This window comes from Mesoplodon mirus (genome assembly GCF_964341445.2).
Source record: "Mesoplodon mirus genome assembly, chromosome: 4".
In the NCBI taxonomy this organism is placed as follows: domain Eukaryota; kingdom Metazoa; phylum Chordata; class Mammalia; order Artiodactyla; family Ziphiidae; genus Mesoplodon; species Mesoplodon mirus.
Window position 1 is genome coordinate 67081102 of NC_138979.1, and position 16558 is coordinate 67097659.

Genomic DNA, 16558 nt, shown 5'->3' on the forward strand with positions numbered 1-16558 from the left:
ACCACAGCTACTGAGCCTGCGCTCTAGAGCCTGCGAGCCACAACTACTGAGCCCACACGCCACAACTACTGAAGCCCAAGTGCCTAGAGCCCATGCTCCACAACAAGAAAAGTCACCACAATGAGAAGACTGCACATCGCAACAAAGAGTAGCCCCTGCTCGCCACAACTAGAGAAAGCCCGCGTGCAGCAACGAAGACCCAATGTGGCCAAAAATAAAATAAAAAATAAAATAAAATAAATTCAATTCAAACAATAAATAAATAAAATTGCACATGATAAAAGTGATAAAACCACAAATTTACTAGAAGTATGTTATACACTTTGGCATGAGGAACAACTTTATATGCATGATACTAACAACAAGAACTATAAATGATTGATAGTTTTGCCTGCATAAACACAAAAAGCCTTCAGTATCCCTGCATCAAAAATGAATTTTTTAGAAGTTAAATGCTCTGATAGAAAACTGAGCAAAGGAGATGGACACTGCACAGAAGAATACAAATGAACAATACCTGGAAGAAAAAGAAAAATAAAGCATTTGACATGGTTTTACTCACTGTGTAATGTGCAATATTGTTTGCAGAATGCTTCCCTCCCAGGGATATTGGTTTTAAGCCAAAACAGCAATAAGAAAAGACGTTAGGAAATTTTAAGAGTAGTTCATCATATTCACTTAATGTCTTTTTAAATTAGATTGTAACTACTTACCTGAGTTAGAGACCCTAGTCATCCTCTACTCCCTCTCTCTCATCCCTCACTGTGTGGGAGCCTCCCTCCTCTCTGTTCTTAGACCCTCATCCTTCCTTGCCTGACTATTTCGGTAGCCTCCTATCTGGTTTCCCTGCCTTATGTCTCTCCCTACTTAATCCATCTTCTGGACTCGAAGAGTTCGAGTGTTAATTGTTTCTCTCATTTACTAAGAATCTCAGCAGCCTCTGCATTTTATCGAGCACAAACTCCAAGATCTGTGAAGCTGTCTTCTCTCCTTAGCATATGTGTCCAACCTCATCTCTTGTTCCTCTTCTTCCCCTAACGAGCTATGCTCTAGCTCTGCTCAGAGACTGATTTTCCATAAAAATGTGAAGCTTTCCCACTGCCAGGCCTTTACACAAGCAGTTCCTTCTGCCTTTACTCCCTAACCTCAGTGTACAGCCACCTGGAGTCTAGCACATTCTCCACATTGTTAAGTAGTTGATGACAGCCCTGCCTTTCCTGCAAGACTGCACATTAAGAACTGAGGATGAGGGGAGGGTTAAATTGGGTATTTGAGATTAACATATACACACTACTATATATAAAATTGATAAACATCAAGGACCTAGTGTATAGCACAGGGAATTATATTCAATGCCTTGTAATAACCTATAATGGAAAAGAATCTGAAATAGAATATATGTATATATGTAACTGAATCACTTTGCTGTACACCTGAATCATTATAAATCATTATAAATCATTATAAATCAACTGTATTTCAATTAAAATACAGTTTCAATTAAAAAAAGAAAAGAACTGAGGACATGTCTTACTAATCCATGAATCCACATCACCTAAAATTACCAGGAACATGGTAAATATAAAGAAAAAAAGAAATGAATCCACTTTCTGATTTTTTTCCAGAATGTAGTATTTGCTAAATCAAATACTTTCATGGAACTTTCAAAGTGCTGGACTGTAGAAGTTCGAGTCTTATTTTCTGATTAAGAAAAACACCAGCAATAAAATTATATGCAGGAACATGATTTTTTTCCACGATTTATTTTTAAAAACATGATTTGTAACTCACCAAAATGAAATCAGCTCAAGATTTTGATTTTAAAGTTTGACTCAAGATTTGAAACTTTTAGCCTTTTGGTTTCCTATTTGTTTCTGTTAAGGTGCTCTTGTACCCGTAGTGCCCCTGTGAGAACCCACAAGTTTTGCCCAGGTGAGAGGAAGAAATGCCTGCTGTAGGTGGAGGAGTGCCCCTGTTCAGATGAGGATTGCTAAACTTACATTTGGGATGTGTCATCAGGAACCAGAGGGGTCTGCAATCTAGGGCTAAAAATACACCACAGAACAGAGGAAAAAGAAGCTGGGTGAGAATCTAGGCTAGCAGTCAGCCCAAGAGCAGGAAAAAAACCCAGTTATAGAATAGCCCATGCTGCAACCCCACCTTCTACTTTTCCCTCACAGTATGAAATCATTTCAACAAAAGGATGAATATGTCAAAATTTGCCCATCTTTTGGGTGAAGTTCTGAAGACTTGCTTCTAATGTGGTGGTAAAATATGCTAAGCTGTCTTACCCACTAGTCTTTGAAGCCGTCACAACCCGAAGCACGTGTTGAAGTGGTGATCCGAATATGGAAAACCCACCAGTTCTACTGACCTGGATGGAAAGGAGGTGTATTTTAGGATTTCACTCCACCATATCAAGAGCCACTATTCATTCCTTCATCAATATTTATTTGTTGCCTAATAGGTACCAGTTTCTGTTCTACGTACTGGAAAATAGCTGTTGAATAAAACAAAGTCCTTGCTCTGGAAGCTTATATTCCAGTGGGGTAGACGGACAGTAAACAGGCCAGATGGTGTTGAGTGCTATGGAGGAAACTCGGCAGGGAGAAGGAGAATGTGAGTGTGTGGGGAATAGACTGCTCTTCTGTAGGAAGTAGCCAAATAAGGTGACATTGAAAGAGAGACCTGCACGAGATGAGTGGGCCATACTGATGTTCCCAGGGGAAGAGTATTCCCAAGTCAGAGGGAATGGCAAGTGCAAAGACCCTGGGATGGAAGAGGGCTTGTTATTTCAAGGAACAAGGGGGCTCATCTGATGAACACAGAGTGAGGAAGAGAGCAAAAGGTGGAAGAGAAGGTAGCAGAGGGGCCAGAATATGGGGCACCTTGTAAACCAGTGTAAAGAATCTGGCTTTTACTGAGCAAGAAGGGAAGCTACTGGAGAGTTTCGAGCAAACCAGGAGCACAATCTTACATTTTGAAAGGCTGCTGTGTTGAGAATTGGCTGAAGGGAAGGAAGCAGATGGAGGCTGTAGCAATAGTCCAAGTGAGAGAGAATGGTGGCATGGATCAGTGTACCTGCAGTGGTAAATGGTTGGATTCCAGATACATTCTGGAGATAAAGCCAACAGGATTTAGCAGTTCACTTCTCCATCTACCTCTACTTCTGTGCATAGTGAGACTGAAAGGTCATTTTATGACATACAGTCAACCCTCATTATGTACAGATTCTGCATTTGCAAGTTTGCCTTTAACCCCAAAACCAATACTCACAGCGCTCTCCTGGTCACTGTGGACACGCACAGAGCCATGGAAATATTTGTTGCCTGATGTCCATTTTCCCAGCTGAAGTCAAACAAGGGGCCACTCTGCCTTCTTGCTTCAGCTCATACTGTAAACAAGTGTTCTTTTGGTCATTTTTGTGCTATGCTTTTTGAATTTTTGTGCTTTTTGTTGGTGATTTCACTTTTTAAAATGTCCCTTCAGTATAGTGCTTGCTAGTGTTCCTAAACACAAGGCGGCTGTGATGTGCCTTACATAGAAAACATATGCGTTAATTAAGCTTCATTTAGGTATGAGTTAAAGTGCTGTTAGCCATGAGTTCAATATTAATGAAGTACCAACGTACATTAAATGTCTCTAAACAGAAACACACATAAAACAAGGTTATGTATTGATCTGTTGATGAAAGTGTTGTAACCAGAGGCTCAAAGGAACCTAACCTGTTATTTCACTAGGAGCAATGGCTCAGAATTTGCTAATTCAGCATTCATGCTGACTTTACAGAACATGGCTACCACAAACAAGAATCAACTGTATAAAGAGAAATTTAGAAGATTCAAAAAGCACTATGTCAAAGGGGCTTGGAAATAGCTTGAACACCACCACGTGCAGAAAACTCCAAGACACTGCTATTCCTTAAGAGCACTTAATGAGGGATTAGGCTGGGACCCCATATCTGATTGACAATGCTGCTATGGCTCAATGCACTGGTTCTCATCCCTGGCTGTCCATTACATCACCCGGGGAGATTTCGAGCAATGGTAATGCCAGGGTCCACTGCAGAGGTTGCTTTAATTGGTATGGGGTATAGCCTGGGTACAAAGAAATTTAAAAGCTTTTCAGATGATTCCAATATGCAGCAAAGCACTTCTCAAACTTCAGCATGAATTAGAAACACATGCAGAGCTTAGTAGACCAGATTGCTGGGCTCTACGCCAAGGTTTTTATTCAGGAGGCCTGGGATGGGACGCTAGAATTTGCATTTCTAGCGAACACCCAGGTGATGCTCCACAGACCACACGTTTAAGCAGCACTGCCCTAGAGCACTTCCATCAGAGGCTTCTCTTCTACGTGACAGCATCCTAAGCAAAGCTCAGCGGCGGAGCTCCCTTTGGCCAAACTGAACTATTCTCATCTTCTGGTTCTTTTTCCTCTGTGGCCTTAGTTTCCCTTGCATAACCTTCCACATGGCTTGGGCTGACGACTGGGAGAGCTGGTCCTAATGCAGGACCCTCAGTATTCTTTCCTCACATCCACATATCAAGTCTGGTTTGGCTCAGCCCACACGTTCATTCTCAAACCCATCCCTGGAGACAGATATGGTCATCTGGCCAGACTGAGTGATGCGCTCACCTTTGTGAAAGGAGTGGGATTATCTGATAGACAGACCTACCAGGACCACCTGGAGTAGAGGGGCAGAAAACCAGAGGGGAAAACCCATAGCTTAGAGGAATGATGAGCTCAAGGCAGTGGTCACCTCTCGGGGGTAGAGGGAAACAGAGAAGAATGAGGCCTGAAAGGGACACACAGGGGGCTTCAAAAGTACTGATTAATTTGTTTCTGAAGCTGGGTAGTGGATACACAGGGCTTTCATTTTAATTCTACCTTTCACGTTTTACTATGTTTGCACGTATGTATGTGCATACACACACACACACACACACACAATTTTTAAGTCCAGTACGAACATCCATCAGTATCAAAGGTTGGTGAACGACTCTTATTTCACTAGATAGGCTTCTGATAGGGTAATATCATATGAGGCCTAGGAGAAGGACAGCTCTCTGTTGTGCTCAAATTGGGCTACAGGTTCTCCAAGATGGTAGGGGAACAATGAATAGAAAATCTTCATTGCACAGTTCCCACCTTTCTCTTTTTATGATGTTTACATTTCTGTCCATTTGAACATCTTATTTAAAAGCAACTGGGACTTCCCTGGTGGCGCAGTGGTTAAGAATCCGCCTGCCAATGCAGGGGACACGGGTTCGATCCCTGGTCCGGGAAGATCCCACATGCGGCGGAGCAACTAAGTCTGTATGGCACAACTACTGAGCCTGTGCTCTAGAGCCCGCGAGCCACAACTACTGAGCCCACGTGCCACAACTACTGAAGCCTGTGGCCTAGGGCCCACGCTCTGCAACAAGAGAAGCCGCTGCAATGAGAAGCCCAGGCACCGCAATGAAGAGTAGCCCCCGCTCGGCGCCAACGAGAGAAAGCCCGCACGCAGCAATGAAGATGCAACGCAGCCAAAAAAAAAAGTAACTGCAAGAGTAGCCACAGTATACATAAAGCGTGAAAAGACCACAGCCCTATTAATCCTGGTATCTTTAACAGTTATTGCTAGAGAATTTTTTCCTTCACCATTTCCATTCTTTCCAAGTTTTATTCAAAAAAAAAAAAAAAGGGGGAGGGTGATTAAGATGTCCATAAAGGGTAATCATCATTACAATATTCACCTGGACAGCAATAACAAGGACCCAATTCAGTTGGTACCATCCTATTTTCCCACTAGACAAGTTAAAAAAAAAAGTCAAAGCTTTCTCAATGTGGAAGAATAGGACAGTTTTTACACTGAAATGGTGCCCCAAATGAGTTATAAAATCCCTGATTTTGTCTTCTATTTATCCTTTTCTTTCTGTTCTTTTTCTTTCTTCTCACGCTCAGCTTTCGCTTCTTCTTCCTCATGTTTTTTGATCAGCTGTTCCACTTCCTTTTGTTTGAGAACTCTGATGACTGTCTTTCCATTCTCTCTTGTTAGTGTGGCAATTTCCACTAGAAGCAAACACACACACTTGTAATATAGGCAGCCATACTTAGCCAGAACACTTAATAAGCAACCACAGTTTAATCTCTTCATACCATTTGAGCCTTAGTACACCACTTTTCCAAGTGTTCTGCTTAATGTAATTCATGGATACTTTCATGGAAACAAAATACCTTCAATATTGTAATGTTTTTATGAATATTTTTACTTTAATATCATCTTTATCTTCACCCATACTAACTTTCTGAGCTGCTGTTCTGTTACTTTTGTGGAAAAAGCACAACCAGCCAATTGCTCTAGCTGGCCTGACCAGAAAGAACCAGTTTCCTCATTAGAACCTCTGAAGGCTCAGCCAAAATCTTTAACCAGTACTTACACTTATTTTTCATGAACTTTTCAAATCTCTTTTCAAAACAAAGGCATGAAAAGCAGCTCCCATGACTATGGATGAGAAAAGCAGACTAATGCCAAAAGGAGGAGAAATTTTGAGAAGGGAAAATTGAGTAGTGCCTCCTTGAAATTAGGTAGAAGTAGACAAGAGGACAATCTGCAAGTAAATGGCATTTTTTTAAAGCAACACCAGGAGCTAAGTTATCCTAAACTAAATCAATACGTTAATTTACGACAATTTTTGAAAAACATTATTTACAAATATTGTTTTATATGGTCATATAACTTTAGTTAAATAAAGCATTTACAATTGCAAACATGGGCTTAACATAAGAGATCAGTAGATTCAGAAGAACAGAGGGTACAACTCATGCAAGTGTTATACCTCTGATAAAGGACACCAAACATATATAACCATACAATTACTTTCATATTCTTTATTATATGTACACATGAGCACAGATATCATTGTCAAGAAGTCGATAAGATAAAATAGCATGGATCAGATTTAACTATGAATATTGAGAACATTCAGGCTCAAGTCCTTAAGCTTGTTATGTAGTGTGCGACGGTGGCTCCAGAACTTGTCAGTGTTGACCTTGGTCAAGTCTTAGGAAATAGCTGTAAGGTCACCTAACTTATAAGGCTGCTGTTTCAGTGCACTATGATAACATGTTAAAGGCCTACTCAATCAATTCCCTCACTAAGCAAACAAATTAGAGGAGTGGACATAAATTACCTTTTTCAGCAGAGAGCTTACTAACATCCATGGTCTTATTTAGGACTTTGATAGCTAAGGCAAGAGCTGACTTCAAAGTCATTTCTCCTTCTTTGTAATCTTGTTTTAACATTGACACAGCTGCCTATAAAACATAAGGAAGAATCAACATAAGAGAATTTCCTTTAAATTTTTGTGATTTTTAGGAACATGAATAATGCCTGAATTATTATTGGCATTATAACCAACATAAACAATTTTGATGGCAGGGAGGGCTGACATGGGATAGGGGTGCGAAGGAGGGATGTTGATGATCTATGAATGAATCCCAGGTATCCATGATAGAATTCAGGGGGTCTGTGAACTAGTATGTGGGAGACGGGGGAACTAGATCTTATTTTCACAACTTCTAACTGAAAATTAGCACTTCCTTTCGTTATTACTGCAGGCAATGAACCCTAGTAGTATTATTGGTACCTGTGACTTCATCACCAATAGAAATCACAGATATTTTTATATCACATTAAGGCTGTTGCAGCTACCTTAAAATGTTTACACTCATCACTACTTTAAAACCATGGCAGTTACTAGACCCTTTGCTACATTCTATAGCAACACAAAAATACTCACAGCGCTATTATTTCCAATGCATGTAGCTTTCCATCCTCCATAATTTCCGCTAGGGTCACTCTGATAGAGCTGAAAGCCATAGTGCTTATCCCAGCCAATGTAAAGCAATGAAACACCAAAGGGACGTTTTCCTTTAACAGAGAAAAAAAAAAGCTAAACATACCACAATCTAAATTTAGTATCACTATGGTTACTTGAGCTCAGTGGCTAACCCCTTTTCTGTGAAGTTAAGCATTCATAAACTGTTCCGTGTTCTGGCCACCATAGATAAGCTCCATCAAAAATTCCACTTTTGTTTCTAGGATTTGGATGCAGCCAGGAGAGGGAATAAAGACAAAGAGGACCAGTGCTAAATTTCATCATTATGTAAAAAGCAACTTGTTTCCTGATTTGAAAATGTTATTTTGGCCTTTCAATAGTCTATTAATAAAATGTTTGATAGTCTACATAGTGGAAGCCAGTTAGTTCATGAAGTGAGAATGTATGAAAAGTGTCTATTTATTTTTCTATTTCATTTTGCCATCTCAAAAAGGTTATTACTCATAAAACGTTTTATCTTTTGGGAATAAAATTTCCAAAAGTTTCAGTACCTCCAAACTGCGTATAAGCTTGTTTGATATCACACAGTGCTGTGACCAACTGCTCACAAGGAATTGGCTCCTGATACTGCAATAAATACCTAGGATAAAGAAACTGGCATATGAATAGTTTTCTCTAAAACACTCTATATACACAATCTAAGCAAAATACCCTCTGAAAAGAAATCTCTGCCATGGGGCCAACATAATAGTCACTTATAAATAATCTAAAGGGGGAGAGTAGAGGGCATGGTAACATCTTAATAATCATACAGTAACTAATATTTTACAAGTTTGGTTAAAGAAAAAAAACACTGTAATTTGCAATTAATAGGTTTTTAATGACTTTAATCTTTACAAGAATGAGTTCTTAGAAACATCGAAACTAATTTTACATATCATCAATTACAGTATTTGTGACCATACCTTTGAGCAATGAGCCTCAGTTCATTAGTCAGAACATTAGCATCAGAAGTTATGCCTGCCACACTGCAGGCCATATCCCTGAGGAAAAGAAAGACATTTATCTGTAAGCAGAGAAGATGTTTACCAGGGGTATTTTACAAGTTTTAGAAAGTACTAAGCTCTATTAGAAATTCACCATGCTTCCTCTCAGCTGCTACACCCTTCAGACAAAACCTATGTGTGTTTTATCTTTGTAGGAAACTTTCAACTTGATGTCATTCAACACATAAGATAAACAAATGCACACTTAAGTTCTTCACAACAGATGGATTTACCATCACCACCCTGTGAACAGGGCAAGAGAATAAACACTAGGAAGCTAGGGTAAATCCCAAGAAGATTCAACCACAAAGAAGAAAAAAGTTTTGCCAGACTGGAAGACAGACTACCCCACGCTCTTGGGTAGTAAGTACTCTCATCTCCTAAGGCCTAACTTGATGGAGGTGAGGGTGAGGGGACCGGAAGGGCAGGATATTTTATGAGCCTGCCTAGGAAGCTCAGGGCTAGGCTTACAGGGAGGGTGCATTTCCTTTCTCTACCCCACCGTTCCCTGAAAGCTGCCCCGGCTCTCCTACAGCCTCCACACCCTCTGGCACTGTGCCTAATCAAGCCCGCAAGCTGCTGAGGGGCCCAACAGTGACTCTGTGGAGGGATGACACTTTCTTGGGTGAGTGTATCAAAAAGGCCCTATAACCAGAATTCACCTGGCTCACCACTGAAGGGAAAGTCTCCAATGAGCAAATCCAGCTCTCTGCTAGCTGCAAAGCCCTGAACACCCAACTGTAACAGAAACTTCACTAAGTGTACAGGGCTTGTCTAAACTTTTCCCAGACCTTCAGGAGGCCTGTTCTTTGGTAAGGTTCAGTATAATTCAAAATAATTCCTGAGTAACCATTATAAACATTACCTTGAGGGCCTCCTATATGCCAAACACTGTGCTAGTTTATCTCATTCATTTTATTTTATTTCATTAAACTGCCACAACCACTCTAGTAGGCTCTGAAGCCCAGAGAAGTTAAACAATGGGTGTGAAGTCACAGCTTGCATTGGTGGAGCCCAGATTTAACCCAAAGCTGTGTGACTACCAAGCTTGAACTCTTATCACTATACAACGCTGTTTCTCCACTAAGTACTTGACCCTGCACTTAAAAGGAATAACATATGGTCCTGGGCCTCAAGGAAGTTTCAAGCGAATAAGTTAAAAGGAAAAAATTTCAGTAGTAAAAACAGAACAAACTGTTCAATTCTATCATGTCACATGGAATAGCCCTCTCAAAATATGATGAGATGTTTGCCCTAAGATTTCACTTACTCATTCAGTTTATAAATTTTTTCAGAAAAAAAGACTTCATCAAGAAGCTTGTGGATGTTACGTCTCTCTGCTGCAAGCAGAACACCATCATTTGCCAAAATTCCCAAACAGGTGCCTGCGTGTCCTATAGCTTCCATGGCATATTCAACTTGGTACAAGCGACCTAGAAGACAAAAGCAGTGAGAAACCAAGACTCTCTCTTCCTTGTTCTTGCACCACTGGTTCAAGAGAAATCAGCAACAACACTGGAGGGCTACAAATAAGAGTCCCACTTTTACTCATAGTCCTATGATGTACATAATCAACCTGGTGATCATTACTTCAAACTACAGAAAGGATGAACAACTTAGTATTAAAAAAAGTTTGTAGATTCCCCACCCACCCCTAAAATTCAAACACTTAAAAAATGTTTTTTTATTTGAGACAGATCAAACAATTTATATTTTACCTTCTGGAGAAAATATAGTGGTCCTGGAGTCATATCTTCGAGACTGCAAAGGAAAAACATACAAGTGATTCCTACCCACTTTTAGTAAGCCAACTCCTGTAAACCCACAAATCATTTTACAGAACACATCCTGGTATACAAAATTCAGAGAGTGGGAGGAAACTGGTAAGACATCATTCCATTTCAATTTTCTCATGCAAGTCTGTAAGCTGAGTACAAGCAATACAATTTATCAGGCAACAGCTTACTGGCATGTGTATTAACTCACCATGTTTTCTAAACTTTGTGATAATTCCTGTAAAAAGAAAATAGGATAATTATTAAAATGAAACTTACAATTAAAAAAGCATTTCTTGACTTGAAAAAAAAATGTTTTCTTCACTCTCTTCATTCAGCCAACATTTACGGTGCACCAGGCACTATGCCAAATGCTGGAATGCCAGCATGGGTAAGAGCAATCCCTTTCCTAAAGAGCGTACAGTCTGGTGGCCAGGTGAGGGAGAAGACACAGAAGGACAATTATAAAGCAATATGGAAACAGAGGCACTAAGGGTAGAGTGGGAAGAGGGTTGGAGAAAATCAAGAAAGTATTTTTTGCGAAACACATGCAGAAAATGAGCCCAAATTAGAGATGGGAGAGGCAGAAATAAGGCTGAGAACATTTAGGTATAAGAGGAAGAACAGGGGAAGAAAGAAGGGAAAGGCATTCCAGGCAGAGGAGAAAGCTTGAGCGAAAGGCACTGAGGCAGGATAGCTTAATGGACGAGAGAAATAGCTGAAGTTAAAAAAAATATGAAAAAACTAAAGAACTAAGCAAGTATCCAGACCATGTAGAGCTTTGAATGCCAAGCTAAGAGGCTTAAGCTTTCTCCAGGGAATGATACGGGGTCCTGAACTATGAAGGGGAGGAGCGGGATGGTAATCTTTGGCATCATTACTATTACTGCAAAAGACAACACTGGGGCTCAGCGTGATTTGGTGGAAAAGCCAAACTTCGGCCTCCAGAGCCAATTTCCCCAAATTCTAGAATATCGGTAATTAAAAATGGAAAGATAAGCAGGGATCAGGTCCCGAAGGCCCGCGTGCCCAGGTAAAAACTATGAATGCTATCTCTTAAGCAATGGGGCTCCAAAGAATGATGCTGGGCCAAAGAGCCACAGGAGCTGACCGGCATTTTAGAAAGATCGCTCTGGCTGGTGAAGACTGGGGCAGGGTAACCAGTTATGAGGCTGCTGCAACACGCAGGTGAAAGGTAAGGCTGGCCCTGAGCAGAGAGCCAGGAGAGCACAAAGAGGAGACCGCCGGGGCTTCTGATTCGCGAGAGAACACAACTTTCTCATCTCCACGCCAGACGGAGGACAGCGGCCCGAGGCGAGTTCACCTGCACCTCCTTTCCCCCAGGTTCACTTTCACTACGGACTCTTACAGTGACGGAGGCAGCCCTACAACTCTGTCCTGCCCACCGGCCCCGCGCCCGCCCCGCCGCTCGAGCGTCCCCAGCCCCGTGGTGCCTGCTCAGTGCAGAGAAGCCCGACGGCGGCCGTCCGGAGCCAGTCCCGCAGCCGGTCCATCACCAAGGAGTCGGTGCAGAGTCATCGTGTCTACGGTTCCTCGGCGGCCGCTGCAGGCCGGGACCAGCTCTGCCGCGACGCTCAGGATCCCCGCCCGCGGAGAGAGCGGCCAAGCTTCCGCGAGTGCGCAGGGGGCAAAGGCTCACCGAGGGGAGACGCTGAAGAGCCTACACGGAGCTCTTTCTCCGCGAGAGAAAACGAACCACCGCTGCCTGAGTATCCGCTGCTAATATGGCCCCCGCGCGTGCGCAGAGCCACCGCGTGGGGACGGGGCAGCCGAGGACGCGGAACTCCTTCTGGGGGGCGGAGCGAGCGCCGGTTGTCCTCGTGGGAGCTGCGGACTTAGGTTAGGAGGCAGTGGCAGGGACCCTCAGCCCGATGAGGGGGCACTAGAACACGGGGAGCGGGGCAGGAAGACCCTGGCCAAGGAGGAAGTGGAATTATAGCTAATGTCCCTTTTCCACTGTTTGCGCTTTATTTTCACTTTCGCTTTCTATTCAGCACTAAGTCATTGGCCCAGGAGAGCACTGGTGTGGGACCGCCTGTTAACTGCTTGCCTTTCCTGCCCTGTTCTCAAAACGGACCCAAGCACGTCAGACGTTACACCTTTCACTCTGCCTTTTCTCATCACCTGCCTTGTTGAATCTGTCTTCCACTTTTATTGCAGATACATGCATTTTGGGGCATATAAAGCATATTATGATGGGGTTTACACCTTTGGGAGAACTCTCACCTTAGTCTTCTCCTCTTGTCTTTCACCTCATTAGAAAGGATTCCCCTGACCAACCTAGTTAAAGCAATACTCTACCATCACCGTACACACACGCTATCTTCTATACAGAAATTGTCATGTTTATTTATGTGTTCATTATCCATCTCTCCTTTCCACTCTGTTTTTCATCTGCCTTCAGTCTCTATGTAAACTATCTACTATTCATGTTTTAAGTTTCTTCGAGCTAGACGCTTGACTAGGCCTGAATTAATGTGTAGTCATTTGCTCATAGTCTCCTCATAGTCTCTGAAGAAGAGGTCCACAGGGTAGGGACTTTGTCCTCTTCATGTTGGGCAAAAAATTATTATTGAGGGATCTGGGCTTTGAAAAGGAGGTAACCTGGGAATGAATTGTGGTTTGAGGTCTCTCCTTTCGTTTCTGCTTCCCAGGCACATAGGGAGGTGAGCCAAGGCAAAATGGCAAGGGCCACAGCCAGACAGGTGGTGTTCTGAAAGCATCCTTAGGTGGCAGTGTAACTTATGTAATCTCTCTGAGGATCCCTGCCACCCTAGTTCATTCTGACGAATTAAGCATTAAGAGTTTCAAATGAGAGGTAGAATTTATTAGGTCAAAAGAAGAGGGATCAGTTGAGATAAAAGAGCAGAAGTAAAAATGAGTTTAACAAGTTTTGGTGACAGAGTAGCTCAGTCTGGCCAGAGTGAAGAGACGTCAATAAAGGGAGGAAAGGAGGAAAGGCATTTAGGCTAAACTGTAGAATGCCTTCAGTGCCAGAACTTTTTCTCTGTAGGTAGTGGGAAAAGAGGATTAAAGTGATGTTTTAGGATGATGAAGCCTCATGATCCCCCATCTCACATGTTCCTCCTACAATGTGGCATGGATGCTTCCCATTGAGAGGTTTTGTGTCCCATTCCCCTGAATCTGGGTGGGCCTGTGACTGCAACGGAAGTAACATCATATGAGTTCCAAACGCAGGTCATAAAAAATAAATTTCTGTCTTGTTCTCTTGGGAAGGTGTTTCTTGGAACCCTGGCACCATGCCATGAGCAAGCAGAGACCAAATGGATAGATAGTCCACCAACAGCCCGGATGAGGTTCCAGCATGACTGGCCAGATTTGTGAGTGAGGATTCCTCTAGATGATTTTAGTCCCCCATCATTGAATCTCCCCCAGCATTGAGGTCTTCCCAGCTGAGGCCCCAGGCATTGTGGAGCAGAGACAAGCTGTCCCAGGACCTGTCTGAATTCATGACCTGAAGACTCCATAAGATATAAAAAATTGAGCTTTCAGTCTACTAAGTTTTGGGTTAAATTGTCACACAGCAATATATTGTAACGAGAGTTTTTATCTGGCCCTAATATGAAGGCTGTAAGATGGAGAGATTAAGGATAATAACACCAGAAAGTAAAGTTCTGTTGCAGTCTAGAGGGGATAAAAGCCCAGACAGAAAAAGATACTTGTAAGAGTAGAGTCTTTGCTGGAGGTATGGTATTGATTCCCAAATCTAGAACTGGTTTTCCTCCTCATTGGTGGAAAGAACCAAAGACCAGCACTTGTAGACGTGCGTTCATTCTAACAGTTCATCAGACGGTCCTCTATTAAGGCTGTGCTAGGGGCCTGGCACCAAGCTAGGTTCTGAAGATAATGAAATAAATATTATTCAATTTATGCCACCAAAGAGTTTATAAACTACATTGACCTGATTGATTGGAGATAAGCTAGGGCAAACACCAAATAGTAAAATATCAATGCAAGGCAGCCCGTATTTAAATATCTGAAGAGTTGGTCAGCAATATTTGCATTAAGATAATTCAGTGGAAGAGAATCCATGTTAGCAGAAGGAGCAAGCAAGCAGGAAGTCTGTAGAGTTTCATGGTATAAGAAAATGAACATTGGTCTGGGAGTGAAATGCAAGTTTTAGTTCATTTTTCTAGTCCCCCGTTTCCTGAATGGTCAACCCAGATAAAAATCACAACCCCTTAAATTTGAGAAGCATAAGTGCTTTCCTGTGAATGATGCCATTTGATCCTCCTAACACAGGTGTGTATGTGAGCCCATAGAGAGGAGAGGAGGGGAGGGGAGAAAGGAAAGGAGGAAGTGGTGTGTGTCCCTGGCTCTCTTGGAGCAAACTGCTTCAACTTTTAAAGCATCTATTTCCTTATCTGAAAATGGGGATTAATCACAACAGTACTATTTACATTCCCACCAACAGTGCAGGAGGGATCCCTTTTCACCACAGCCTTTCCAGCATTTATTGTTTCTAGATTTTTTCATAATGGTCATTCTGACCGGGCGTGAGGTGATACCTCATTGTAGTTTTGATTTGCATTTCTCTAATAATTAGTGATGTTGAGCATCTTTTCATGTGCCTCTTGGCCATCTGTATGTCTTCCTTGGTGAAATGTCTATTTAGGCCTTCCGTCCATTTTTTAATTGGATTTTTTTTTTTTATACTGAGCTCCGTGAGCTGTTTGTATATTTTGGAGATGAATCCTTTGTTGTTTCATTCGCAAATATTTTCTCCCATGCTGAGGGTTGTCTTTTTGGCTTGTTTATTGTTTCCTTTGCTGTGCAAAAGCTTTTAAGTTTACTTAAGTCCCATATATACACTACCGAATATAAAATAGTTAGCTTGTGGGAAGCAGCGGCATAGCACAGGGAGATCAGCTCGGTGCTTTGCGATGACCTAGAGCGGTGGGATAGGGAGGGTGGGAGGGAGGCTCAAGAGGGAGGGGATATGGGGACATATGATTCACTTTGGTGTACAACAGAAACTAACACAGTATTGTGAAGCAATTATACTCCAATAAAGATCTATTAAAAAATCATAACAATACATTTCTCACGGTTTTTTTTTTGTGGAGATTAAATGAGATAATGCATGTAAAGTCCTGTGATATAATATGAAATATATGTTTGTTTTTTGTCCCTGGTCCTGGCACAAAGCTTCTAAAACTCTTGTCATTTCCCGAGCGGTAGGGGAGAGAGGAGCTTCTTTTTTATTCATAAGCCGCCCCTTTCAGCTACACTTGAATTTATGCTAATGAAGTGAGTCTTGGAGGATGGGGGCTGATTATTAGAGGAACCAACCAAGTGACTAGAGGGCTGGAACTTTCAGCCTCACCCCCCACCTTCTGGGGAAGGGAGATGATTTGATCAACCAGTGGTCAATGATCTGATCAACCGAAGCCAGCATAAAAGCCCTAACCAAAGAGGTTCAAGAGCTTCTGGCTTGGTGAGCAGATCTACATGCCAGGAGCATGGTGCACCCCCAACTCCACAGAGGCAGAAGCTTCTGGGCTCAGGACCCTTCTGGATCTCACCTTATGTATTTCTTCCTCTGTCCATTTATTATTATACCCTTAAAATAAACTAATAAACATTAAGTAAGCATTTCCCCGAGTTCTTTGGGCTGTACTAGCAAATTACAGAACCTGAGGAGGGGGTCATGGGAACCCCCAACTTACAGCCAGTTGGTCAGAAGTACAACCTAGGACTTGAGGCTGGCATCTGAAGTGGAGGCAGTTTTGTGGGACTGAGCCCTTAACCTGGGGGTCTGCTCTAGCTCCAAACAGTTGGTGTCAGGATTGTTTAATGCGAAGGAAAACAACACATGTTTAGCATCAGAAGTGTTGTGAGAGTAGAGAGTTTTCTTTTAAATACTTAG

The 16558-nt window shown here is 42.1% G+C and overlaps 1 protein-coding gene across 2 annotated transcripts; it reads right to left on the reverse strand.

The window, feature by feature from the left end:
• Nucleotides 1–5648: 5648 nt before the first annotated feature.
• PSMA4 (proteasome 20S subunit alpha 4) lies at nt 5649–12427 on the reverse strand. Of its 2 annotated transcripts, none has more exons than XM_082617886.1 (9): nt 12308–12427; nt 10859–10885; nt 10591–10633; nt 10143–10305; nt 8792–8869; nt 8378–8466; nt 7788–7918; nt 7179–7302; nt 5649–6057 (listed from the first exon to the last, which is right to left on the reverse strand). In XM_082617886.1, the coding sequence occupies exons 2-9, from the start codon at nt 10859–10861 to the stop codon at nt 5903–5905; spliced, it is 786 nt and encodes a 261-aa protein (XP_082474012.1). In that variant the 5' UTR covers nt 10862–10885; nt 12308–12427; the 3' UTR covers nt 5649–5902. The 2 variants fall into 2 exon arrangements, with proteins under 2 accessions (XP_082474012.1, XP_082474011.1); XM_082617885.1 differs by lacking the exon at nt 12308–12427 and adding an exon at nt 12102–12280.
• Between the last annotated feature and the right edge of the window lie 4131 nt (nt 12428–16558).

Bases quoted from the DNA above. Each gene is read 5' to 3' on its own strand.
- PSMA4 (XM_082617885.1), bottom strand. From the start codon at position 12,161: ATGGACCGGCTGCGGGACTGGCTCCGGACGGCCGCCGTCGGGCTTCTC. The intron at 10,306-10,590 runs GTAAAATATAAA...TTTGTCTTCTAG, and splicing joins CACTATATTTTCTCCAGAAG to GTCGCTTGTACCAAGTTGAA. The intron at 6,058-7,178 runs GTAATTTATGTC...GTTTGCTTCTAG, and splicing joins TAAGCTCTCTGCTGAAAAAG to TGGAAATTGCCACACTAACA.